We start from the raw sequence: 24,150 nt of genomic DNA, 5'->3' as shown, positions 1-24,150 counted from the left end.
AAAAACGACATTCTGGGTCTCGACGCGACGGGAATTTTTGTTAAATGCGAAAAGGTATGCGCCTTTAAAGACTACTGTAGTTTCGAATTTTTCACAGTTTTTCGATTTAAAAAAATTTCTGAAAAATAAAAAAAATCGATAAAATTTGCAATAAAATTCAGCTAATTTTGAAGTTTTTTCTACAATTTTTTTTTGAATTAAAATAAATTTAAAAAAACTTTAAAATGAGCTGAAAAATGCACAACTTTGCACTTTTTGGGTTAAAAATTGCTCAAAAATCGCAGTATTTCATCCATTTTCGAAATTAAAAAAAAAAAATTCGAAAACCCCGAAAAATTGATGAAAATTTGAAACTACAGTACTCTTTAAAGGCGCATACCTTTTCGAATTTAACAAAAAAAATTTCGTCGCGTCGAGACCCATTTTTCTGGGCTAAAATCGCGAAATTTTCAGATGAGATGGGCTACAGCCTCCACCGTACGGGCATTTAGTACAGAAATACCGCCGAAAAAAGATTTTCAGCGGGTTGCAGCACTCGCCAAGCTGTGGTGAGGGATTTTTTATCAATTTTTCGGAGAAAACTGCTTTAAAAAACGTTTAAAAGCGCTAAATCTTACATGAAATTGGAAAAAATTGGGAAAAAAGTTGGAAAACAGCGTAAAAATTGCATTTTAACAAGAAAAATCGAAAAAATGAGCAGTTTTCAGCTCATTTTCGAGGTTTTTTTTTCGATTTTTACTTGGCAAAACTTGCAGAAAAATCGATTTTTTCACGAAAAAGAGAAAAAAATACAGAAATTGCGTAAAAACAAGAATTTTAAATCGGAAATGTCAAAAATTTATTGGAAAAATAATTTTGAAAATTAAAAATAGGAAAAATAGCCAAAAATGGTCTAAATTTACATAAATGTTTTAAAAAACGGAGAAAAATCCAGAAATTGCGTAAAAATTGAATTTAAATGGGAAAATTCCAAAAAAAAACACTTTAAAAAATTGAATTTTTGAATAGAAAACCATAAAAAATTCGCTATAAACTTGAAAAAAATTATCAAAATTTCCCAGAAATTGAGGAAATAATTTAAATTTTAATCGAAAAACCTCAAAAAAGCAAAAATTTATGCAAAAATAGACAAATTGTCCATTTTTCTACTAAAAATTCGCATTTTTACATAAAACCACACGTAAAAACCGAAATTTTCAATAAAATTGCGGAAAAATGCTGAATTTCGCTTGAAAAAAATCACAAAAAATTAAAAAAAAAAAACGCCGATTTTTTTTTAATTAAAAAAAAAATTTTGATTTTTTTTTCAAAAAAAATCAAAATTTCGTTTTTTCCGCCGAAAACCCATAATTTTCCATATATTTTAAAAAACCAGCAAATTCCCAAAATTTTCAGGGAAAAATATACATTTCGCCATGAAATCCTTACTTCTTCCGAACAGCCGGCCGTACAAATTACACGATCCGATCGGAATTATTTGGATTACGGAAGAGTACGGAAGATTTTTTTTTCAAATAAAATCAATATTTTTTCAGATATCACTCCATCAGGGCTGTCCACGTCTCATTTTGCAGTCCCCACAGGGAAAAATCGAGCAGGCGAAGGCTTTTGTGCAGGGATATATGGTACTGTACCTTCTCGGGTCTCGCCACGATCGGAATTTTTGAGAAATTGGGAATTCCGGATTTTTTTTTGAACAATTTTGAAATTTTTGAAATTTTTGGCCAAAAATTTCGGAAATTTAGAAATTTTTACAAATTGGTTTTTTTTTGAAAAATTGCAAATTTTCGGAATTTCGAAAAATTTGGAATTTTTGGAATGCTGAATTCTTGAAAAAATCGGAAATTTTGAATTTTTGAGAAATTTGGTTTTTTTTTTGAAATTTGAAATTTTAATAACTTTTTGGAAAACTTTTATATTGGAATTTTTGGATTTTTGCAATTTTTGGCCTAAAATTTCGGAAATTTAGGAAAAAATATTTGAATTTTTTGGAAAATTTGTATTGTGGAAAATTTGAAATTTCTGAGAAATTTGAAATTTTCGGAATTTTGAACTTTTTCGGAAACTTGAAATTTTTGAGAAATTTGAATTTTTATATTTTTGAAAATTAAACATTTTGAATTTTTTCGGAAGTTTGAATGTATTTTCCAAAAAATCCATTTTTTTTAAAAATTTTCAGAGAAACGCATTTGTCCGTGGAATCGGCCTCCAAGACGAGAAAAAGGAGTTCCTCGCTCACTGTGATTCGGTTTTTTTCGAAGTTCTTCGAGCTATTCGGGAGGTAGGCGAGACGAAAATTGTGCCTGCCTACCTGCTAAAAATTCTGAAAAATATGTTTGAAAATTCAATTTTTTCAGAAATAACTCAAAAAATTGTTTTTTGTTCTTAAAGTACGCCTGAAAATTTGGAAAATTAAAAAAAAAATTAAAATATTTGTTGAAAAAAAAAATTGAAAAAATCTGTAAAATTTTCGACTTCCCAAAAAATAGGCAGTAGGCAGGCAGGCATAAAATAGGTGCCTACCTACCATATAATTACAAATTTCCAGGAAGACTTTTCAAATTTGGCGGAATTCACACTCGGCGGACACGAAACGCTGCAATTTCATCGCTCGGCCGCCCATAAGCTCAGTAAAATTCAGAAGGAGGCGCTGAATGTGAGAATTGTTGAATTGGGTCTTGCCGCGAAATGTCGATTTACGGAGTTCGTGTACTCTCCGTGGAAAAGAATTGAATATTTAAATCGCCAAGTTATCAAAAATTTTGCAGTTTTTTTTGTTAAAAATTTACAAATTAAAAAAAAAAGTTCATTTTAAAAATCCATAAAAAATCAGCAAAAATACTTCAAAATCGAGTTTTTTAGCCAAAAACTTGAAAATCTTTTCCTCGGGGAGTACACGGCGAGCTGTGCGTGGAAATCGCTGCGAGACCCAAAAAATTATTATTTTTACGCAAAAAAAAATTTCCAGATAACACAAGATGACCTGCTCGGCGACAACGGCTATATCGTCAAATTTCCATATCTCCGACGTAAATAAAAAAAGTGAAACGTCCATTAAATGGGCGTGGCCATTCTCAGAATTGTAAACGCGCTCCAATGCTAATCGGCGGGAAATTCAAAACTTTGAGTTTTTTTTTTTTTGAAAAAATTTGTGATTTTCATTGCAAATTTTTAAAAACATCTTTAAAAAATTTTGGAATTTTTGCGGTTTTACCACCGAAAACTTGACATTTCCAACTGTCCACTGGAGCGCATTTGCACCTTCGTGTCCATTTTGTGGGCGTGGTTTACCAAATTAAAATTTCGAAATTTCAGATGAAATGGGTCCATATATTCATTCGATAGAGTTTACAAACGTCGACGCTGTCGGAAATACACATTTGGGTGACGGGGAAAAGCCTTTGGATAAGATATTCTGCAGGTTAATAATACTGAAAATTTGTTTGAAAAATTAAGAGATTTCTAAAAAATTGAAATAAAAATTGTTTGGAAATTTGAAAAAAAAAATTCAAAAAATTTCGAGTCGGTCGAAAAAAAAATCGAAAAACGACGAGAATTTTAAATTTTACAACTTTTTGGTATTTTTGCAGTGTTTTTTCAGAGAAATTCGGGAAAAAAAAAATTCAAATTTCCGTTTGTTTCGGTGTTTTTTTTTCAGAAAAAATCAAAAATATTTGAATTTTCCGATTTCTACAGTTTATTGCAGAGAAAATTCATAAATTATCGATTTTTCGGTGTTTTTAGAAAAAAATTGGAAAAAATTTGTAATTTAACAGAATTTTTTAAAAAATAATTTTCGGGAAAAACTCAAAAATCAAACAAAATTTAAAGCTTTACGAAAAAATTTAAAAAAAAAAAAATCAATTTGACCGATTTTTTGATTTTTTGGATAATATTTCAAATTTTTGAATATTTTCCTATTTTTTCTCTGAAAAACCCAAATCTTTGGTTTTTGTTCACTGAAACTTTTAAAAAGAAAAAAAAATTGTTTTTTTTTTCAATTTTTTGGTATTTTTGCATTTTTAACGTTTTTTTTTGGCTTTTTTCAGAGAAGTTTTGAAATATTTCGATTTTCCGTATTTTTTAAAGATATATTCGAGTTTTTAAAAAAATTTTCAAAAAACATGAGAAATGATTAAAAATTATAGAAACCTGGAAAAAGTTTCCAAATTTTTTTTTTCAAATTCGAAGTATCTCCCTATTTTTAAAAAAAAATTAAAGTAAAAAAAAATTCAATTTTCTCTGAAAACATCGAAAAATTGAGAAAAAATCAATAATTTTTACTTAAAATTCCATATTTCCAGATACAAAGTGGTGCTCGGTGGATGCTACAAATTCGATAGTCTCCTGAATGAAATCCGTAAAGGATCACAAATGTGGTCACAACGGATCAAAACACCCAAGGACTACACTTTCAAATGGCCACGCTACACGATTGTCGAATTGGATATCTGTCAGCAGGCTTATAGTCAAATGCCGATTAGACTAAATGATACACGATACCTCTATGATTTTCATGTTTTTTCATTTTGATTTAGGCGACCTTTTCATTGAAATTTATATGTATCATGTAACCAATAAATACTGGTTTTAGTCTATAATTTTGATGTTTGTAGTGAAAATTACAGCAAGTTGCCGGAATTTAAAATATTCGGCAAACCGGCAAATTGCTGGAATTTGAAATTTCCGGCAAATGGACAAACCGGCAAAGTGCCGGAATCGAAAATTCCCGGCAAACCCGCAAATTTCCCAAATTTGAAAATTCCAACAAATCGGCAAATTGCTGGAATTGAAAATTTCTGGCAAACCCGCAAATTGCCCAAATTTGAAATTTCCGACAAATCGGCAAATTTCCGAAATTGAAAATTTCCGGCAAATCGGCAAACCGGCAAATTGCCGAAAATGAAAATTTCCGGCAAATCGGCAAATTGCCATGAATCGAAAATTTCCGGCAAATCGGCCAACCTGCAAATTGCCGGAATTGAAAACTTCCGGCAAACCGGTAAATTGCTGAAATTGAAAATTTCAGACAAATCGGCAAACCGGCAAATTGCCGGAATTGAAAATTTCCGGCAAATCGACAAATTGCCGGAATTAAGATTTCTCGCAAATCGGCAAACCGGCAAATTGCCGAACTTTAAATTTCCGGCAAATCGGCAAATTGCCGGAATTGAAAATTTCCGACAAACATTCCAACCGACAACTTGTCTGAATTGAAAATTTCAGACAAATCGGCAAACCGGCAAATTGCCGGAACTGAAAATTTCCGGCAAACCGGCACATCGGCAAATTGCCGGAAATGAAAATTTCCGGCAAATTGGCAAATTGCAGAAATTGAAAATTTCCGGCAAACCGGTAAATTGCCGGAATTAAGTTTTCCGGCAAATCGGCAAATTGCAAACCGGTAAATTCATTAAAACATTTATTCATCCATCAATTGAAAATCAAAACAATTCAACATTATCTGATTCAAAGACTTCAGTAATAAGACTGCTCATGGAGCTTCGGAGCAAACTTGACATCTCCCATGGTCCGTTTTCATAGAGCCACGTAACTGTATTGATTAGTTGTGTAGCTGTCTCGATAGAGTCATTTGTGAAGGAGTACCGCCATAGACAACATTTATAAAAGTTTTCCAAAGGTGCAGCGAATTTCAGAAGGGGACTGGCTGGAAAATTAATATCTAGCTAGATCTAGCATAAATAAAAGGGGATCTGAAACTTACTGGATTGGGAGAGAAGTATGCAGATAGTCAGCCGTAGTTGTTCTGGGTCACAATGCACTTTTTGCGGGATAGGTTTTGGCGGCTTAAATGGGTTACGGTAATATTCGCTGTGAGACCCAAAAACTTACTGGAAACCTGCTTAGTACTGCCTCATCTCCACTGGCCAATATCAATAGGGCAAATATGATTTGGCAGTTTTCTTCAACAACTTCTCGACGTTCCTGTTGGGACATGAAGTTTAGCAATAAGCATTTTGATGTAAGGATTACGGATTTCGAGAATATCGAGTCATCTGGAAATGGAAAAAAAAACCTGAGAATAAGAGAAGAAATCTACAACTTATCCACCAACTTTAGCAATTTTAGAAATGCCAAGCGTAGAAGTTGCTAAATTTGATTGAAAAAAGTTGGATAAAGTTGTCCAAAGTATTACGTGAACACTAAATTCAGAGAATGCGTATTGCACAACATATTTGACGCGCAAAATATCTCGTAGCGAAAACTACAGTATCTCTTTTAATTACTTTCGAAATGAATTTATTTTCCAAAAGTGACAGCGATATTCCATTTTTCTTCGATTTTTCGTATTATTTTGTTCATTTTTTTGCTTACTATTAATTTTTAATATTTTATCGATCAAAAATGATTTTCGTAAATCGACACAAGCTTTACAGTAGTCATTTAAAGAGTTACTGTAGTTTTCGCTATGAGATATTTTGCGCGTCAAATATGTTGCACAATACGCATTCTCAGAATTTTGTAATAGTCAAACTTAGAAGAAAGAAGGCTATGCAAGGCTAAGTTGGTGTATAAGTTTTGATGAATTACCCGAGTATAGACTTACATTTGAAAGAGATGGGGTTATTGGTATGTTTCAGCTGCAGGCATCGAAGCCTCCGAGGTCCTCGTTCAGTTTGGACAGCTGAATTGAACTTGATATATCAGTTAAGCAAAAAGAAAACACTATTTAAAAACGTAAATTGACAACACATTCTGTTCAATTTTTAAATTAATATTACCCAGGGGCGTTGGTGCGAAGAGTCTCAATTCTGTAGATATATGTAAGGTTCTTTTCATTACAGCTTCGTACACTCAAAATAATAAAACTGCGTGGCGTGTACTGCAGAAAACCTCATATTTAGGCCCCGCCTTTTTCTCGTCCACTCACGGAGAAAAGGCAAAAATTTGGGGACCAACCAATATCAGGCCGCCGACATCCTACGGGTTCCGCGCGCCGCTTTGTTTAACTCGCAGCGGGCGTCGATTTGACCTACGTAGGTCAAACGAAAATTGCGCAGAATACGCAAACACCGGCGGGAATTGCGCTTCATTGCACTTCCAGAATTTTCTTCTTTTTTTCCATTTTCTTTGATTTGTCATCAATTCTCTCCGTTTTTTGCCCATTTTTCTCCGATTTTTGGCCATTTTTTTTCAATGTAAAACTCGATTTTTCTTCATTTTTTGCCGATTTTCTGCCTATTTTTCTTGGATTTTCAAAGTAAAACTCGATTTTTCAGCACCGCCAGCAGTTCTAACGAGACAATGGCTGGAATGGACTTCTCGATGCCAAAGGAGCTCGTGTTCGACGCAATCGTGGTGGTGGAGGAGCGGAAGTTCCACGTGGGGAAGCAGGTTTGTGAAAACTTTGTTTAACTCGCAGCGGGCGGAGACAGCACCACGCCCACAGCGAGTTAAACATAGCGGCGCGCGGAACCCGTAGGATGTCGGCGGCCTGATATTGGTTGGTCCCCAAATTTTTGCCTTTTCTCCGTGAGTGGACGAGAAAAAGGCGGGGCCTAAATATGAGGTTTTCTGCAGTACACGCCACGCAGTTTTATTATTTTGAGTGTATACATTAACCAAAAAATCGATAAATTTACGGAAAAAAAATTCTCCGATTTTCTCAATTTTTTTTTTGCAAATTTATTGATTTTTCTGGAAATCAATTGGTTTTCCAGTAATTTTTCGATTTTTCTAAAAATTTATCGGTTTCCCGAAATTTATCGGGTTTTCCGGTGGTGTCAGAGTGCCCCTTTTCGATTTGACCTACGTAGGTCAAACGAAAATTGCGCAGAATACGCAAACACCGGCGGGAATTGCGCTTCATTGCACTTCCAGAATTTTCTTCTTTTTTTCCATTTTCTTTGATTTGTCATCAATTCTCTCCGTTTTTTGCCCATTTTTCTCCGATTTTTGGCCATTTTTTTTCAATGTAAAACTCGATTTTTCTTCATTTTTTGCCGATTTTCTGCCTATTTTTCTTGGATTTTCAAAGTAAAACTCGATTTTTCAGCACCGCCAGCAGTTCTAACGAGACAATGGCTGGAATGGACTTCTCGATGCCAAAGGAGCTCGTGTTCGACGCAATCGTGGTGGTGGAGGAGCGGAAGTTCCACGTGGGGAAGCAGGTTTGTGAAAACTACTAAAATTTTTGTGTAATAATTCACTATTTTCAGTATCTCGCCACACATTCGCGGGTCTTCCAGTCTCTGTTCGCCACCCCGGGAGATCCAGAGATCACAATTCAGGACGTCTCTTCCGAGGATTTCCTCAAATTCCTCGAATTCATGTACCACAACACGGATCAAATCACAGCACAGAATGTGGAGTCGCTTCTGACGGTTTCTGCACGGTTTGGCGTGGATTTTGTGATGGCTCGCTGCGAAAATTGGCTCTCACTCGATGAGTCAATGGATTTCTCGCTTCGTCTCCAGCTCGCCGAGACGTACAAATTCTGGAATCTCTTTGACAAACTTCTGGAGACGTTGCAAAGCGAAGCCGACTGTCAGCAAGTGATGAAAATGCGATTCCCACCGAAGTTGGCCAGTCATTCGATGATGGCGTTGTGTCGCCGAGCTGCTGCTCTCGCCAAGGAAGCTGCAAAGCCAGAAGGAGCCGGAGCACAAATCACCGAGGAGGAGCTCGACCGGACTATGAAGATGCTCGCTCCAGCAGAAGATGACCATTCTCAGATGGAGCTCACAGTTCCCGACGACAACGCTTCCGGAAGCTCTGGAACTCTCGGAGATTCTGAGGACACTGGTGCTGAGCTCGTGGAGCCGGAACTCTCAAGGATCCTTCAGAGGACGTTCGTGGTGCCGAGAAGATCGCGGAAGCTGTCTGTGCCAGAGCCGGAGGAGTACGAGGAGGACGGCTTCTCGGAAACTCTGGAGCTGTTCCAGGAGGAGGCACGCAGCTGCCACGACGATACAATCACGCTGGAGTGATGGATAAGAAGATAATTTTCATGTCAAATAATTTCGCCATATTTTTTATTAGTATATTTAAATTTTCATCGTGTACATATTAGACTATTTCAAGTTATTTTTGTGAATTCATAAATCGGGTCGCAACTTGATATTATTTTTGACTCGGAAATGTTTGAAACTCTAGGAAAGGGAGAGAGAGAGAGAAGAGAGACTTGAGCCAAAGCCTAATCCTACGCTTGAGCCAAAGACTGAGCCGAAGCCTAATCCTACGCCTAAGACTAATTCAAAGCCTAATCATAAGCCTGAGCCTAAGCATAACCTTATGCCCAAGCCAAGTCCTAAACCTAAGCCAGAGACTGAGCCTAAGCCTAAGCCCACGAATAAGCCTAGTACTATTCCTGATTCAAAGTCTAATCCTACTCCTAGGCCTACACCTAAGCCTAAGCCTAGGCCTCAGTCTAAGACTAAGCCTAAGACTAAGCCCAAGTCTAAGCCTAGGCCCATGTCTAATCCTAAGCCTATGCCTGGGCCCACACCTAGGCCTACACCTAGGCCTGAGCCTATTACTCACCGAGTCTATTCATCTTCAACCTTGTGCATTTTGCAAGCCGACACGCCGGGCACCAATTCCTTCGGCCTTTATCCACGACGCACTTCCAATTTCCCGCTGAAATATAATTTCAGATAATATAAATTTCCGGCCTGAAAGCTAACCAATACAAGTATAGATAATATTCTTGCGTACACTTCTCTTGAAAAAGCAACTGCATCCATCACATGCCCATACTCCATAGTGTCTACCGTAAGACTTGTCTCCACAAATCTCACAGTTCACGGCTGCCGTGTCTTTTCGGCCTGAAAACGATATTTGATCTACAGAAATTGCGCCAATTTGAGCGCGCGCTGTGAAATTCGTGTGACCTCACATTTTCGGAAAATTTTTGGCAATTGCCGTTTTTCCGGCAATTTTCCGATTTGCTGGAAATTTTCAATTCCGGCAATTTGTCGATTTGCCATTTTTCCGGCAAATTCGGCAAATCAATTTGCCGGTTTGCCGATTTGCCGGAAATTTTAATTTCCGGCAATTTGCCGATTTGCCATTAATTTTCAATTCCGGCAATTTGCCGATTTGCCGGTTTGCCGGAAAAAATCGTTTGCCGCTTGCGGAAATTCCATTAATGTTTTTGTGAAAGAAACAAATTCAAACTGTAGTTAACGAGTTTTTCGTAAAAAACTAAAAAATTCGAAGAACTGCTGCAAACGCGCCCCAACGAACTATTGGCCTACGTAGCGCGGCCAATTTTTATTCAAATTTTGCAGAATAATTACAAAAACCGAGAAAATTCTCACTTACCCATCGAAAAATTAGCAAAATCACCGGAAACCGAAAAATAAAAGGCATATCTCCGTATTGCAGCTCGCCAATTTATACCACCTGAGAATCACTAATTGGAAAGGTATTCGGTGTCAGATGGTAGTAGTAGTACTAGTTGAAATATGAGAATAGTCCCCCACCTTTCCCAAAATCACAAGGTTAGAAGAAGCTTACTTCATCATAAGTCGGGGCGCATTAATTATTTATTGAATTTTTGAGCAACCGACACTCTGATCGAATAGATTTTCTATGGAAAATCGGAAAGAATTTGCTATTTTGAAGCTGAAATTGGCTGGGGCAAAAAAGGGCAAAAACAGGCAAAAAATTATGAAAAAAATTTAGAAAAAAAATTTGCAAAAAGAAATTCAAATTAATTTTTTTAAAATTTTCTATTGAAAACTTTAAATATCTCACTGAACAACTATTAGTTTGCTTACCAGCCTGTCTACCTACCTACCTAAATGCCTATCTGCCTGCATGCCTACATACATATCGGCGTTCCTACCTACCTATCAGTATGACCCCTGCCTGCCAGCCTGGTTACCTACCTACATACCTATCGGCCTACCTGCCTACCTTAATACCTATCTGCCTGCATGCCTGTGTACCAGCTTGGTTACCTACCTACATACCTATCGGCCATCCTACCTACCTAAATGCCTATAGGCGTTCCTGCCCACCTAAACACCTATCTGCCTGTATGCCTGCCTACCAGCCTGGCTGCCTATCTACATACCTACCGGCCTACCTACCTAACTGAATACCTGTCTTCTGCCTTCATGCCTGTCTACCAATTTGGCTACCTACCTACATACCTATCGGCCTTCCTATCTGCATGCCTGCATACCAGCCTGGTTACCTACCTACATACCTATTGGTGTACCTACATACCTACATGGCTATCCGCCTGCCTACCTGCTCACTTACCTGCCTGCCTGCCTGCCTAGCTTCCTGCCAAACAATTTTCGCGACCTATCGATGCACCATGTTCATTCCACCAAACTTGTTATAAAACTCCATTTTTATCAGAAAAACCTTTTTTCAAAGAAATCAAATTCTACAAAACAAAAAAAAATTGTCACAGATGTTGAAAAAGCTACACAGAAAGAGGGATTGTACAAGTAAAAATGTATCGGTGGATTGAAGAATATTGCCAAGTGAGGGGCCGGGGTAAACTTTTGGTTTGAAAGCATATTTGGGATGAGCAGAACAGAGTATGAGAGAAAAAAATATGAGAAAAATCCATCAAAAATACAGAAAATTAAAGAACCGAAGAAAAATGAAGAATTCAAAGTCGTTGTGCCGACCTAGAAGGTACCATACGTGACGTCACCGAACCAAAAGCGTCGCGAAATGTTTCAGTCCATCCCTGTAATTATTTCAAGTTAGGTTTTAAGGATTTTAAGGCTTTCAGCAGATTATTAAGAGTTAATTGGATTTTTTGGTAGTATGTGCACATTAATTTCGGCTCACAACAAAAGTTATGGTGCATCGATCAAAAAAAATTTTTTTTTCGAATTTAAAATTTTGTTCAATATCCTACAGTAAACTACAGTACCCCTACAGTACCCATACAGTTCCCTACAGTATCCCTATAGTATCCCTACAGTACCCTTGTAGTGCACCTACAGTACTTCCATATTAACTTTACATAAGATCTACTGTAGTCCTACAGTATTCCTGTAGTACATCTACAGAATTCCTACACTATCCCTACAATACTCCTACAGTAACCTACAGTACTCTAGAGTACTACTACAGTACCCTACAGTACCCCCCCCCCATTACAGGCCCTTACAGAATCCCTACAGTGCCCATACAACAGCTCTACAGTACCCCTAAAGCACTTCTACAGTGCCCTAAAGTATTCCTACAGTACCCCTTCAGTACCCCTACAGCCCGCTATAGCAACCCTACAGTACCCTTACAGTACCCCTATAGTAACCGTACAGTCCTACAGTACCCTAACAGTAACCTACAGTACCCTATAAAAGGCCCTTACAGAACCCTTACAATACAGTACCCCCTACAAACAATTTAAAGCCTAAGTCTAATTTGACGGCCTAGAATCTGAAAATCTAAAATTAAAAATGTTAAATTCCATGGGAAACATGTTAGTTTATTATTTGTCTGTCACCAAAAAAAAGTGACTCTTCAAATAATTTTCAAGCGATTATATTTGTTAAAGCAAGGGAAAGTGAAGAAGTTTCAAAAACCTTGCCGTGGTAGGTGGATGGTGGATGTTGTCCATGAATCGACATTCCCGAGTGATGACGGGATGATGAGTGGGCGTCGAGCACTTTTTGGTATCGAAGCTTACAAGCAGCCTCGACCATTTTTGCCATGGCGGCTGCGTTCGGTTCGACGTGGAAGACGTAGCACATGAAGCTTTCCGATGAGGTTTGCATTATGAAGGCACAGTGTCTGGAAGTTGTGGAATTGAGAGAAATACCTAGAGTAACCTTAGAGGACGCCTACAGTAATCCTACGGTACCCCTACAGTACCCCTAAAGCCACCCTACAGTATGTCTACAGTATCCCTACATCAACCCTACAGTACCCTCACAGTACCCCACAGTAATCATGCACTACCACTACAGTACCCCTACAACTCGCCTACAGTTATCCTACAGTATCCTTACAACCGGTCTACAGTAATACTATAATATACCTATGTACATTACACCTATAGTATCCCTTTATTACCCCTACAGTAGCCTTACAGTATTTCTCCCAACAATACCCCTACAGTGCTCCTACAGTACCCCCACAACCCGCCTACAGTACTCCTACATTATCCATACAACACTACCTCAGTACTTCTACGTATCCTGCAAAACACATACCATACACTACCCATACAGTACCTTTGCAGTACCCAAACAGCAGCTCTACATCATCCCTACAGTACCCTTACAGTGCCCCTACAGTACCTCTGCAATACCTCTACAGCACCACTACAGTACTCCTACAGTACCCCTGGTGCCCCAAAAACAACTCACTTGACATCTCGTCCAATTCCCAAAAATGAAAGATATCTAACTCTGCACTCGGCAATTTGTTGTCCATTCACTTCAACAATTGCAATAGTCGACGGAGCAATTGATACATCCGCCAGAATCCATCTTTCCGACCGAACTTGTGACACTAATCGATCGACTGCCTCGTTGAGAATCTCGATTCCAGTCGCCTTTGGAACCTGTGTGACTCCGAGAAAATGGCAACGGATCACTTTTCGTGGCTCATCAATCGGTGCAGTAAGCCCCTCACTTCGCACGATTCTCTTTTCTCCTGATTCGATAGCATGAAGACTTGATGGTCTTCTGTGAAGCATCAATCGTTTACAGATATCTCTGAGCGTGTTGGCGATGGTTTTTGCAGAGGTATCACATCGGAACACGTGGCACATGAATCTTCGGGTTCCACGATCACGGGACACGTAGGCGAAGTCTCTGGAAATACATCGTTTAGGCTAGGCTTAGGCCCAGGCTTAGGCTTTAGCTTACCTTCCATTATCCCTTCCAACTCCCCAAACGCGGATCGCTTGAATTCGTTCGGAATGAATCACATTCATGGAATCTGGATCGAGCAAAGCTAGCTCATTATCATCAAGCTCCATAATGAGCTCACGACCGTCTCCCCATTTCGGGATGCTATCGATATCACTTCTGGTGGTCAAGTCAACGATTGCGCTGAAATTAGATGGAATTTGTAAGAAGCTAGAATTTTAGTTTCAAAAATTTTACAGCAATCATTTGGCGCCAAATTCAACATTTTACGAGAAAAAAATGACCTTACCGATTAACAGCTCTCGATGACTTCTCCGCAGTGAGCTCGTCCTCTGAGATGTCGGTCCATCCCAAAGATCGGACTGCAAATCTTACAGGCTTGTGATACGTGTCTCCATTTTCAATCATTGCAACATCCTCAATTTCTCTTTCACTCATCTCGTCCTGCTCAATTCTTCGTTTTGTTGTCGTCTGCTTGAATGCGTGCTCTTCAATTACAGGCTGTTGTGGTGGAAGTTGGATGATTTGCGGGGGCGGTGCGTCCGCCTGGGTCTCACGGTTCTGAAAAAATATGAAAAGTGTGTGAAGAAAGGTCATGTGCCTCTCTGTAAGGTACTCAGGCAAGCATGTAGGCATGTAAGTAGGCAGGTAGGTTTCGTAGGAAATCACCCATGCCTTGCGTGTCTCCAACATACCTCATGGACACATTTTAGGATGGGACAGGCACGCAGGTACCAAATACCTACCTGCCAGCCACATATGCATAGTCAGGCAGGTAGGCACGCAGCTATAGGCATGCTGATAGGTACGTAGGCAGGCTGGCACTACACATTAAATCGCCTACCGTCTATGCAGAAGTTTGCCTACTTTCAAAGCAAAAGCAAATATATGTATGCTAGTATTTAATTTTAAGGCAATGTAATAGGCATAGGCGGTAGGTAGGTAGGTAGCCATGAAGGCATCACAGCCTACATACCAACTGAAAAATGAAGTTTTGCCAAATCTAACAGAAACTTTTTCATGCCTTTTGTGCCTATAAGGCACTTAGCGCCTGCTGAACAAAATAGGTGTGTTTTCAGGCATGTAGGCACATAGGCAGTCAAGTAGGCACGTAGGCGGACAAATATACAGGCAGGTAGGCAGGTAGGCAGGTAGGCGCAGAACCAAAATAAAACAAAACATACAGCGGTCGTGATAGGCGGTGGAAGAGGAGGTGGGGATGGACTTCGAGCAGGTGTCACGTCACGCTGAAAACAACACAAATCGTGCATTTTGGTCGAATTTTGAGACATGGCCGAGGCAGGAGAGAAAACTCGGCCACCAACTCAAATGTGATTTTTCACCTTTGTACTCCTCTCGGACAATCGAATCGATTTTCCAAGAAAAGCACAAAAGGGCAAACATAAAAAAAAGCGATTTATAAACCCAAACGAGACTCCAATATCCTAAAGATTACTGTAGCAAGCGTAATATCGGAGTGTCGTTGCAAGAGAGCATAATCTTACCACTGGTGGAGGAGGTTGCCGTTGAATAGTTCCACTGTCGACGTGCCAATAGTAAGAGTAGCCTTGAGGATCTGAAATTTTTGATTTTTGTAATTAAGGAACTGAAAACGGCAGAGGGAAAATAGACATTTTTAGATTAAAAAATTGCTCCCACCTTCATGTTTCTCCCATCCTGGTGGTAAATCTTTCGGCTCTTCTTCCATAATCGGAGGTGGTGGAGGTAATGGATGCCTTACAGGTCTTCTATATTGATTCTCAAACATAACATCATCAGCTTCCGGTGAATAAACTGTCTCCAGAACTTCTTCCTCCTCATCAATCACATAATCAGTCGGTGGAGGTCTTCTCGGTGGTGACTCGGCTTCTCGTCTTGCTTGATCCAGTTGCCAATAGAATGAATAAGGATCTCGATGTTCGGTCATAATTGTTGTATCACCGATTTGTCGGACACGGACACCATCCTCACCGCGAGAGATGGCTCCGTCACGGCTTGCCTGGTCGATTGCTGCTAGTGATTGACGGAAGTCTTGTGCTGAAAATACGACTAGGTAGGTAATGCGTAGGCTTAAGATTAGGCTTAGGATTAGGCTTTGCCTGAGGCTTAGGACTCGACGTAGTCTTTGGCTTAAACTTAGGCTTAGGGTTAGGCTTTGGCTTAGGCTCAAGCTTAGGCTTAAGCTTCAGGTTAGGCTTAGGCTTAGGCTTAGCCTTAGGCTTTTTTGAAAAAAAAAAGTTCAAAGCTTACATGAATAATCCACGGCCATATTCCGTCTACGCTCCTCCTCTCGGCGTCCCTTTTGCCCTGAAAAAGTAGTTGTAATTTTTAATTTTTAAGAATTTTGAACTCCTCTCGGACAATCATATTTATTTTTTGGACTCCTAAATTTTTATCTATTATCACTAAAAGTTCAAAAAAAAATTTTGAAAACAAATTAAACATTTTTGTACTCCTCTCGGAAATTTTTTAAAAATTTCTCAAAATCTCAGCTAAAACTCGAACTGCGCAAAAAAGGGGCTAAAAATCAATTGTTTTTTGTTGAAAAAATTATGTTTTGAACTTCTCTCGGACAATAGTTTTAAGCTAGTTTAAACTTTATTTGGTTTTGTTTGTTTTATTTTCAAAAATCCAAGACACTACGAAAAAAATAATAAAAAATTTTGGAAAATTTTTCATTCTAGGCTCCTCGAGCTCGAAATTGCACATTCACAAAGATTTTTTTTCAGTTTTTTTTTTGTTATAAGGGTATTGAAATTTATGAGGTTAAGCTAAAATGAATCGTAAAAATTTCCACAAAAAATATATCCGTGTACTCCTCTCGGACAAAAGCAGCTCACCTCGTCCAGCCGAAGAGTAACCACGAGAGTCGTAGTGTTGATTGACAAGCCGTTTCACGCCGTTTTCAATAACGTATTCGCGGCTCTCCTCCTCTTCGTACGCCTCCTTGAATGCGCTGTACTCGTCGTGCTCTTCCTGCAACACATGATGAAAAAATTCCAAGAAAATTTCCTTTTTTTTTTCGAACGAAACATATATAATAAATATGTCAACATTTTTACGACATGCCAAATCGGAATACAAGTTTTTTTTCTTTTTTTGTTGCTTGCAAGTACCTAATGACAAAGTTATACAAGTTTTCGAGCACTGCTCCTCTACGGGAATGATCTGGAGAGAAGAAATAATAAAAGAGAAAAGTAAATAAACGGGGGTAAAGTCAAACATGTTACCCCCCGCGCGCGCCTCTACCTACGCCTGAACTCTGCCAAAGATTCTGCCAGAGCTCTGGCCAGATATCAAAAATTGTCACAACAACGCTTCGTTTTTTACACCGGAGTGTTGTTTAGCGGAAATCAAAAAAAAGCATTAGAAGTGGTTTTTGTTTTTGAAAATTGCAGAATTTTTCAAAAAAAAAATTGAAAATATTTAAAAACTTTTTTTAAGTAAGTTTAGTCGGAATTTCACTTTTTTTCTTTAAAAATTTAACAAAGCGGTCATTCTTAAACCTTTGGCAAAAACGTTCCTTCAAAAAAAAAACATAATTTCAGCGCATCGGGGTCGAGCACCCCCCCTAGCTTGGTGGCCGCGTGACGTCACATCTCTTCCACGCGCGCATAACTTGATAGATAACGCGTTCAGCTGCCTTTTTTCGATTTTGATAGAAAACTAAAGTAAGGCTTTGGTGAGGTATTCGGTGAAAAAATGGTTTAGAAAATTGTTTTTTTTTCTCGAAAATTTGAATGTTTTTTCATCGAAACACTCAGCGTAATTTTGGAGTGACGTTGTTTTTGCTTTTTTTTGGCGTTCCTATTGATTTTTTGTGAAAAATAATACAAATATAGATTTTTATATTGAAAAATCTACTAAAAATTCTAACAATTTTGCCAAAAATCCAAATGTTTTGTGGAAATTAAAATTTTATCCAGAAGTAGATCAATTTTTTTTTTGAAAAACTTCCTCAAATATCACAAAAAAAAGAACGGTAATTTTCGAGTTATGCTGCGTGGAAGAGGAGTGACGTCACGCATGGGGGTGCATGACCCCTCATCGTATTTTTTCCAAAATTTTGCTAAGAAACCGTAAATTCCACAGCAAAAAAGTGAAAAAGCCTAGAAAAAAGACATGGAAGAACACCAATTAGGCAGGGCTCCGCGAGCCAAAACTGCTCCCCAAAAAAAGTGGAAAAATTTTGGTCCTGGAAGTAAATGGGTGTCTATTTTTCTCCTGTGAAGGGGCTGCTGGGTGACACAGAGCACACGAAAATGTGTAAAACACATAAAACTTCTTTTTTGGTGCTCACAGAGCCCCACCACCAATAAGGGGCTCCCCTTCTTCAATAGATGGAGAAAGGGGGAAAACATGGTGAAAAGAGAAAGAGCTCTGTCTCTCGGAGCACTGATGATTAATTGAGAAATGGTGAAGCTGGGGGTCGCTAAGAGCTCCCGGCTGCTCTGTTGCCGACAACTTGTTGCATTTTCTTTTCCTTTTTTGTGCTTTGTTTTGATGTTAGTAGCGACTTGCAACGACACTCCAGAATTCCGCAAAAAAAACGAAAAGGGGGTCAAGCTCCCCCTGTTCGGTGGCCGTGTGACGTCACACCTCGTCCACGTGTTTTTTGAATATGTTTTACCGTTTTCAAAAAAAATCGTTTTTAGAAAAAATGAAAAAAAAAAAGTTTTCGAAATTTTTTAAATATCCCAATTTTTTTGACAAAAAGCTAATTAATCTTAGTATTCAAGTATGTTTCGGCATTTTCAAGCAAAAATACAATTATGCTGCAAAAAAAAACGAAAAAAAAAACGGGTGGGGGATCGACCTCCCCCGCCTTCATTTCTGCGGCTGTGTGACGTCACACCTCTTCCACGAGCTCGTATCTCAAAAAATAGCGTTTGAACTTGATTTTTCCATATTTATTCAAAAGAACAGGCTTTTTGAGTGTTGTAGGTAAAGTTTCAGAATTTTTTATGAGCCCATGTTTGAAAAAACATTTTTTTTTAATATTTGGAAAATTATCCAATTTTAAACTATTTTTCTCGAATTTTTTTTGAATAAACATTCAAAACATCTTGTATTCAAGTAGGTTCCAGCATTTTAAACCCTAAATTCACTAAAACAACGACACTCCGCTATTCCGCTCCGCCCCCATCGCGTGTTGTTTAGTCTTGTTTAGATTTCCCACGGTTTTCATAGTTTAATTATGCGAAAATTTAATTTTGTGATTTAAAATTGTTTTATCACATTTTCCAAACAAAAATATTGATTCATTTTGCAGAAAATTACGATAACTATCGAAATTCTAAACAACACGTGGTGGTGGTTAAGCGGAATATCGGAGCGTCGTTGTTTTCCGGTTTTTTGGGGTTTTGGGCTATTTTTTGTTAAAAAGATCGGATTTTTAGACGTTTAGAAGAAATAACATAAGTTTTTTGAACAAAAATTCGAATTTTTTCGGAAAAATCCTATTTTCAGCTGTTCTATTTCCAGCCAAAGGATTAGCAAATTACGAAGAAGCGGACAAAAGAGAGGAGCTTCAGAGGAGAGAAAAACATATATTAGGCGATAATCTCGTACACATACATACATGTAAATTCAATTTGCAAGAAAATGGAAGAAAAAAAACAAAGTTAGGCGAGGAAAGAAAAAGAGAGAGATGAAGATCGAATGAAACGAGCAAAAAAAAAGGCGAATGAAATTGGTTTCTTCTATTGGCTAGCGGTCGAAAGTTTTCCTGCGCTTTTCTTTTTTGGTGACTAACCACTTTTTATGAGGTTTTGCTTTGGAGGGAACACAAAAAATCATTTGGTGGAAGAGAAATGACGTCATAGGTGGCATAGAAAATTTAACGGTCATGAGTGGGGAAGAAATGCCGTCACACGTGGCCTAGAAGGTTTGCTAAGACAATGTGGAAGAGAAATTACGCCACTCGTGGCCTAGAAACTAGTGAGGCACTATTTTGAAAAATCAGTGACGTCACAGATGGCCTAGAAACCCCTTCGACACAACGACGTCACAGTTGGCTTAGAAAAATAATGACGTCACTAATACCCTTAATATTGCAATTAGGCGGTGTGGAAGAAAAATCAATTTTTCAAGAAGAAACATTAAAAATTTCGAAAATAAAGTTCGTTAAAAAATCTAAAAAATTTTCCAAAAAAAATCGGAAGTTTTCGGGAAAAACATTAAACATTTTTAGAAAAAAATCGAAAAATGTAGAAAAATAAATGAAAATTTCGGAAAAAACCTTTAGAGAAATTTGTTAACGAGCCTTAAAATTTCTGAAAAATCTAAAAAATTCGGAAAAAAGGTTCCGTGGTCTAGAAAAAGCAAACTAGGCCACGGTCGTGAGGAGTTTCCCAGCCATCAATATCTCACGGCCACACACTAATACCAATATGGAAGCCGTCTTAACAAAGAGGCGCCGGGGGTAAATTCTCATGGGGACTGATTTTCGTGTAAGACCCCGACAACGTCTTCTTCCAAAAAAAAAAAGAGGTGAGAGGCTGGTGAGATGAAATCTTTTTGTATATGCCAGCAGCCCTGAGCCGCCAAATAGTGGAATAAATGAATGCGGTAGAAATGGGGGGCCCCGAGGATATGGGGAGGGCAAAAGTGAAGTGGATGCCCCCACCAAAATGCTCTTTGTGCACATAAATCTCTTCTTTCCCAAGATCTCTCTCTCTGAGAGAAAGAGTTGAGAAAGTTTTCGTTTACTAAGTAGTACTAGAACGTACATATAACTGGATCTTTTCGAGTACTCTGATGTGCTCGGCGGGAAGAAAAAGTTTTCTTTAAAAAATTTTTTATTGGGGTTTGTCAGAGGTCGCACAAACAACGACACTCCGCCCATTCCGCCCAATTAAAAAACGAAATTTTTGTGACCACTCAGTCAAGTGTGGCCCTTTGCTACGTGGCCGTGGAAACTCAAAAAACTAGGCCATCAACTTTTTTCGCGGTCATTTTACATTTTGCCTTGTCCAAGTTGAGTTATGCCAAAATTCCAAAAAAAAGTTTTATGATCTTTTTGTGCTCTGTTTTGGCTTACTATGCACTCTCTTTTGCCAAAAAAATGTGTTTTGTATTTTGAGCAGTTGAGCAAATATTGGTGTCCCGTAGAGATATAAATATTGGGAAATGTATCAGAGGAAATATTTAAGTTTAACTTTAAGGGCTCATATCTCAGCTCTGTTTAAAGTTATCAAAAATTTGTCAACCACAAAAATATTTATCACATTTTTTCAATATTTTTAGAGTTTGTAACTTTTTTCTAGCACTTAAACTTTCAGAGATACGGGGCTTCAAAGTCTACTGAGCCGAAAAAAGAAAGATCTCTAAGAACTCCGGAACAACGATCCGAAAAATGTTTTTATGCAAAAATTTGAAGAAAAAAGAGTCACGAACAGTGTTGGGAACAAGAATATGCACTTATTGAAAAAAAGAAAAACGGATATCCAATTTCAACACAATGTCCACTCTTGAGAAAAGGGTGCTCCTACAAAATTGTGTTTTATTGTTTTTTTTCTTTTTTCGACAGGAGGAAACAGGAAATTTTTGAGCACGTTGTTTGAAAATGGGATTATTATTATTATGATAATGTGATAAGCAATCAGAAAACTGGGTTTCCGGTATATTTTTGAATCGGAAGGTACAGTAAGCATGCCTTCAACACGGCCTACGCCTGCCTCATGCTTTTTCCTAAAAGGCAGGCACGTAGGCATGCTTGTAGGCTTGAAAAAAATATGCAGGTATTCGTAGAAACCTGCCTACAAGGCGACCTACTAGCAAAGTACACTTTTGTTCTTCAAATTTCAAAAAGAATTTCTAATTTATTAATATCATTTCTCTTTTTAAGTTAAATAAACTCAAATTCAATAGGTAGAATAAACGCCAGCATTCGGGCCCTGAGAACCTGCCTACCGGCCTGCCTGCAAGGCGACCTATCAGGCAGGTAGTCAGGCAGGCAGGCAGGCAGGCAGGCAAAAATCAAAAAATTCAAACTAACCATCATTCGATCATCGGTTACAAAATTCATAGTAGCCGTATCAGAATCTCGACTCTGTACTCGCTGCAGCCGTTGCTCTTCTGACTCGGAAACAAATTGACTGGGTCGATTGCTGCTGCAATAAAAGGAATGAGCAAAAACTGTGCAAAAAAGAAAAGAAACTGGACGGATTAAATGGAGGCTGGGAGGTGTCAAGAGCACTCACTTACCCCTTATTCACTTCAATTCTGACGCGCGGAGTTCCTTCCCTCATTGCGGCTGAAAATTTGCTTTTTTTTTTGGAAGAGTTTTTGGAAAAAAAAACAAGAAAAGTAGAGCAAAATATTGTTTAAAAACTTAAATTTTGGATTTTTCAATAAATATTTGCTAAATTTTTATGCAATGACGCTCGGAATTTGGCTGAACGTTCCAAGTTTTTTTCTTTTTTTTTCAAATCAAAATTGTTTTGTTCTTAAAGTTAAAAAAAAATGCTGTAATTAGAATTATTAATTTAAATTTTCCTTTTCAAATAGTTTTTGAGTTGTTCAGTGTTTTATAACACCTGTCCCTCTCTTTTTCACAGATTTGATCGTGTTCAGATTTCAGGCTTTTGCACTAACTTTCAATTGCTTATAACTTTGTTCATGTGTGAGATATCAAAAAGTTGTCAACTATTAAAATGTTTAAAAAATATTTTCAAACACATTGTTAGTTGACAACTTTTTGATATCACTTATAGTTAAAAAGTTATGCATGTTTTAACATATAAAGTCAGGCCTTTGCACTTTTTTTAAAAACGTGCATATTTTGTGAACCATAAGTGATATTAAAAAGTGTCAAACTAACAAATTGTTCAAAAATATTAAGTAAATATTTTGTTAGTTGACAATTTTTTAACATCTTTAACGGAAAAAAACTTATAACTAAAATAAATGCAGAAAGGTGAAAACAATTTTAAAAGTTATGATATAATCAACTTTAATTCGTAGCAATAAATGTTTTTGAAATTTGAAAAAATATATTAGAAAAAATATTATCACGAAAAAGCCGATCTGAAATTTAAAAAAATTCAGAAGTTCTCAAAAAAATCTTCAGTCAAAAATTGTTTTTTTTTCTAAAACTTTCGGAAAAGTGAAAGTCTCTGTAAATTTAAAGCACTGTTATAGCACTGAAAAATTTTTAAAAATAGTTAAAATGGCAAATTCAGGTAATATCAAAGTTACAGAAAAAAAAATTTCAAAAAAAAATTTTTGAAAATTTTTCGCATTTCAAAAAATTCCGATTTTTTTTTCAAAAAAAAGAAACAAAATTGAGGTGAAAATATAATTGTAAAAATTAATTAGACTTGGAAAAAACATATAGAGTGCGAAAAAAAAATTTATCGAAAAAAATGGTCTTAAAAAAAATTTGCTCCCGGGAGCAACATTTTTTCTAGTTCAAAATGATATGAATTTTCATAGGGGTCTGTCTATCTACTTAAATGTTTTTTTTTTCAAATAAGATACATTTCTTGTAAAAGTTCGAAAAATGAGCTTAAAATGTTGCGTTAAAAAAAATTGACACATGGTTCAAGAATGGTGGGAAAATAGATAGAGACACTTATAAAAACACACACACACAAAAATGTTAAAATCTCGACTTCTTTTCTTCTTCTTCGTCTGCTTTTCCTCTTCCCAATGTGTGAGACTGTTTGCTCCTGAAGCTGCTCCGCGAGCTGCGCAAGCGATGCCAACAGGCGTGTCGGCAAATATGAGAATTGTATGGAAAAAGCATAGAGAAAGATGTGTTTGTTGAAATTTTAAGGGAAAAGAATTTTTTTTTCTTCAGTCAGGGAAAAGGTTAACATAGGAATGTTGATGAGTGTTGATGATGACTAGTTGTAAAGTTTGTTAAGGGTTTAACTATTTGTAACTTTTTCTTTTTTTTTTGGGAAAAAAAAAGATTCATGGAAATTGGGAAACTATGACTACATTATTGTATAATTTTTTGGAAATTTTGAAAATTTTAAATTGGAATTTCGCGCCAAAATGTTTTTTCAAAGGTTTTTTAAAAATCAATATTCTTAAAGTTCGCACCAAATTTATTTGAAAAATTTCAATATTTTTAGAGATCTGCGTCGAAATTTTTTTTTGGCGATTCACATACAAATTTATTTGGAGATTTTTTTTTCACATTTTTTGGTACGTGGCCGCGAATGAGAAAATATTCGGCCACCGATATTTTGTATCTGAAAAATTTTGAAATTTTTAGTTCGCGCCAGAATTAAAATTTGAAATTGAATGTTTTAAATTGGAAAATATACATTTGATATTCATAGCAAACATTTTAAATTTGAATTTCCCGACAAACTTTTTC

The 24,150-nt window shown here is 37.2% G+C and overlaps 4 protein-coding genes and 3 non-coding genes across 10 annotated transcripts; 5 read left to right on the top strand and 2 right to left on the bottom strand.

Annotated features, from left to right (window-relative positions):
* Positions 1-453: 453 nt before the first annotated feature.
* On the top strand, positions 454-4,597 carry Y54F10AR.2 (Mitochondrial genome maintenance exonuclease 1; the record flags this gene model as incomplete). The annotated part of the gene is made up of 8 exons (NM_065180.4): positions 454-548; positions 1,396-1,492; positions 1,536-1,625; positions 2,180-2,281; positions 2,549-2,656; positions 2,969-3,029; positions 3,316-3,421; positions 4,305-4,597. The coding sequence occupies 8 exons, from the start codon at positions 454-456 to the stop codon at positions 4,531-4,533; spliced, it is 888 nt and encodes a 295-aa protein (NP_497581.3). The 3' UTR covers positions 4,534-4,597.
* Positions 4,598-5,405: 808 nt separating this feature from the next.
* nhr-239 (Nuclear receptor domain-containing protein) lies at positions 5,406-10,291 on the bottom strand (the record flags this gene model as incomplete). The annotated part of the gene is made up of 7 exons (NM_065178.5): positions 5,406-5,668; positions 5,726-5,807; positions 5,854-6,017; positions 6,569-6,646; positions 9,505-9,600; positions 9,648-9,788; positions 10,288-10,291. The coding sequence occupies 7 exons, from the start codon at positions 10,289-10,291 to the stop codon at positions 5,445-5,447; spliced, it is 789 nt and encodes a 262-aa protein (NP_497579.3). The 3' UTR covers positions 5,406-5,444.
* On the top strand, positions 8,018-9,082 carry Y54F10AM.11 (BTB domain-containing protein). Its single transcript, NM_065179.5, has 2 exons — positions 8,018-8,132; positions 8,181-9,082. Exons 1-2 carry the CDS (start codon positions 8,043-8,045, stop codon positions 8,949-8,951), a joined length of 861 nt encoding a protein of 286 aa, NP_497580.1. The 5' UTR covers positions 8,018-8,042; the 3' UTR covers positions 8,952-9,082.
* A 1,020-nt stretch (positions 10,292-11,311) lies between the features above and the next one.
* Positions 11,312-22,081, bottom strand: feh-1 (the record flags this gene model as incomplete). Of its 4 annotated transcripts, none has more annotated exons than NM_001027735.5 (11): positions 11,317-11,677; positions 12,530-12,732; positions 13,311-13,760; positions 13,815-14,000; positions 14,107-14,378; positions 15,323-15,393; positions 15,477-15,854; positions 16,068-16,124; positions 16,658-16,793; positions 21,817-21,931; positions 22,026-22,069. In NM_001027735.5, 11 exons carry the CDS (start codon positions 22,067-22,069, stop codon positions 11,667-11,669), a joined length of 1,923 nt encoding a protein of 640 aa, NP_001022906.1. In that variant the 3' UTR covers positions 11,317-11,666. The 4 variants fall into 4 exon arrangements, with proteins under 4 accessions (NP_001360128.1, NP_001022906.1, NP_001380183.1 ...); NM_065177.7 differs by having other exon boundaries at positions 11,333-11,677; positions 12,525-12,732; positions 22,026-22,081; NM_001373858.4 differs by lacking the exons at positions 21,817-21,931; positions 22,026-22,069 and having other exon boundaries at positions 11,312-11,677; positions 12,525-12,732.
* Positions 14,508-14,657, top strand: Y54F10AM.14. The gene has a single exon (NR_052143.1). It is a non-coding gene; the product is annotated as an Unclassified non-coding RNA Y54F10AM.14 (non-coding RNA).
* Y54F10AM.13 lies at positions 15,894-16,039 on the top strand. Its single transcript, NR_052142.1, has one exon. It is a non-coding gene; the product is annotated as an Unclassified non-coding RNA Y54F10AM.13 (non-coding RNA).
* Positions 18,082-18,232, top strand: Y54F10AM.12. The gene has a single exon (NR_052141.1). It is a non-coding gene; the product is annotated as an Unclassified non-coding RNA Y54F10AM.12 (non-coding RNA).
* Positions 22,082-24,150: the final 2,069 nt, after the last annotated feature.

The sequence above is a fragment of the Caenorhabditis elegans genome, chromosome III (assembly GCF_000002985.6).
Source record: "Caenorhabditis elegans chromosome III".
Taxonomy (NCBI): domain Eukaryota; kingdom Metazoa; phylum Nematoda; class Chromadorea; order Rhabditida; family Rhabditidae; genus Caenorhabditis; species Caenorhabditis elegans.
This window is presented reverse-complemented; position numbering and strand designations above follow the sequence as displayed.

Bases quoted from the DNA above. Each gene is read 5' to 3' on its own strand.
- Y54F10AM.11 (NM_065179.5), top strand. From the start codon at position 8,043: ATGGCTGGAATGGACTTCTCGATGCCAAAGGAGCTCGTGTTCGACGCA. The intron at 8,133-8,180 runs GTTTGTGAAAAC...CACTATTTTCAG, and splicing joins AGTTCCACGTGGGGAAGCAG to TATCTCGCCACACATTCGCG.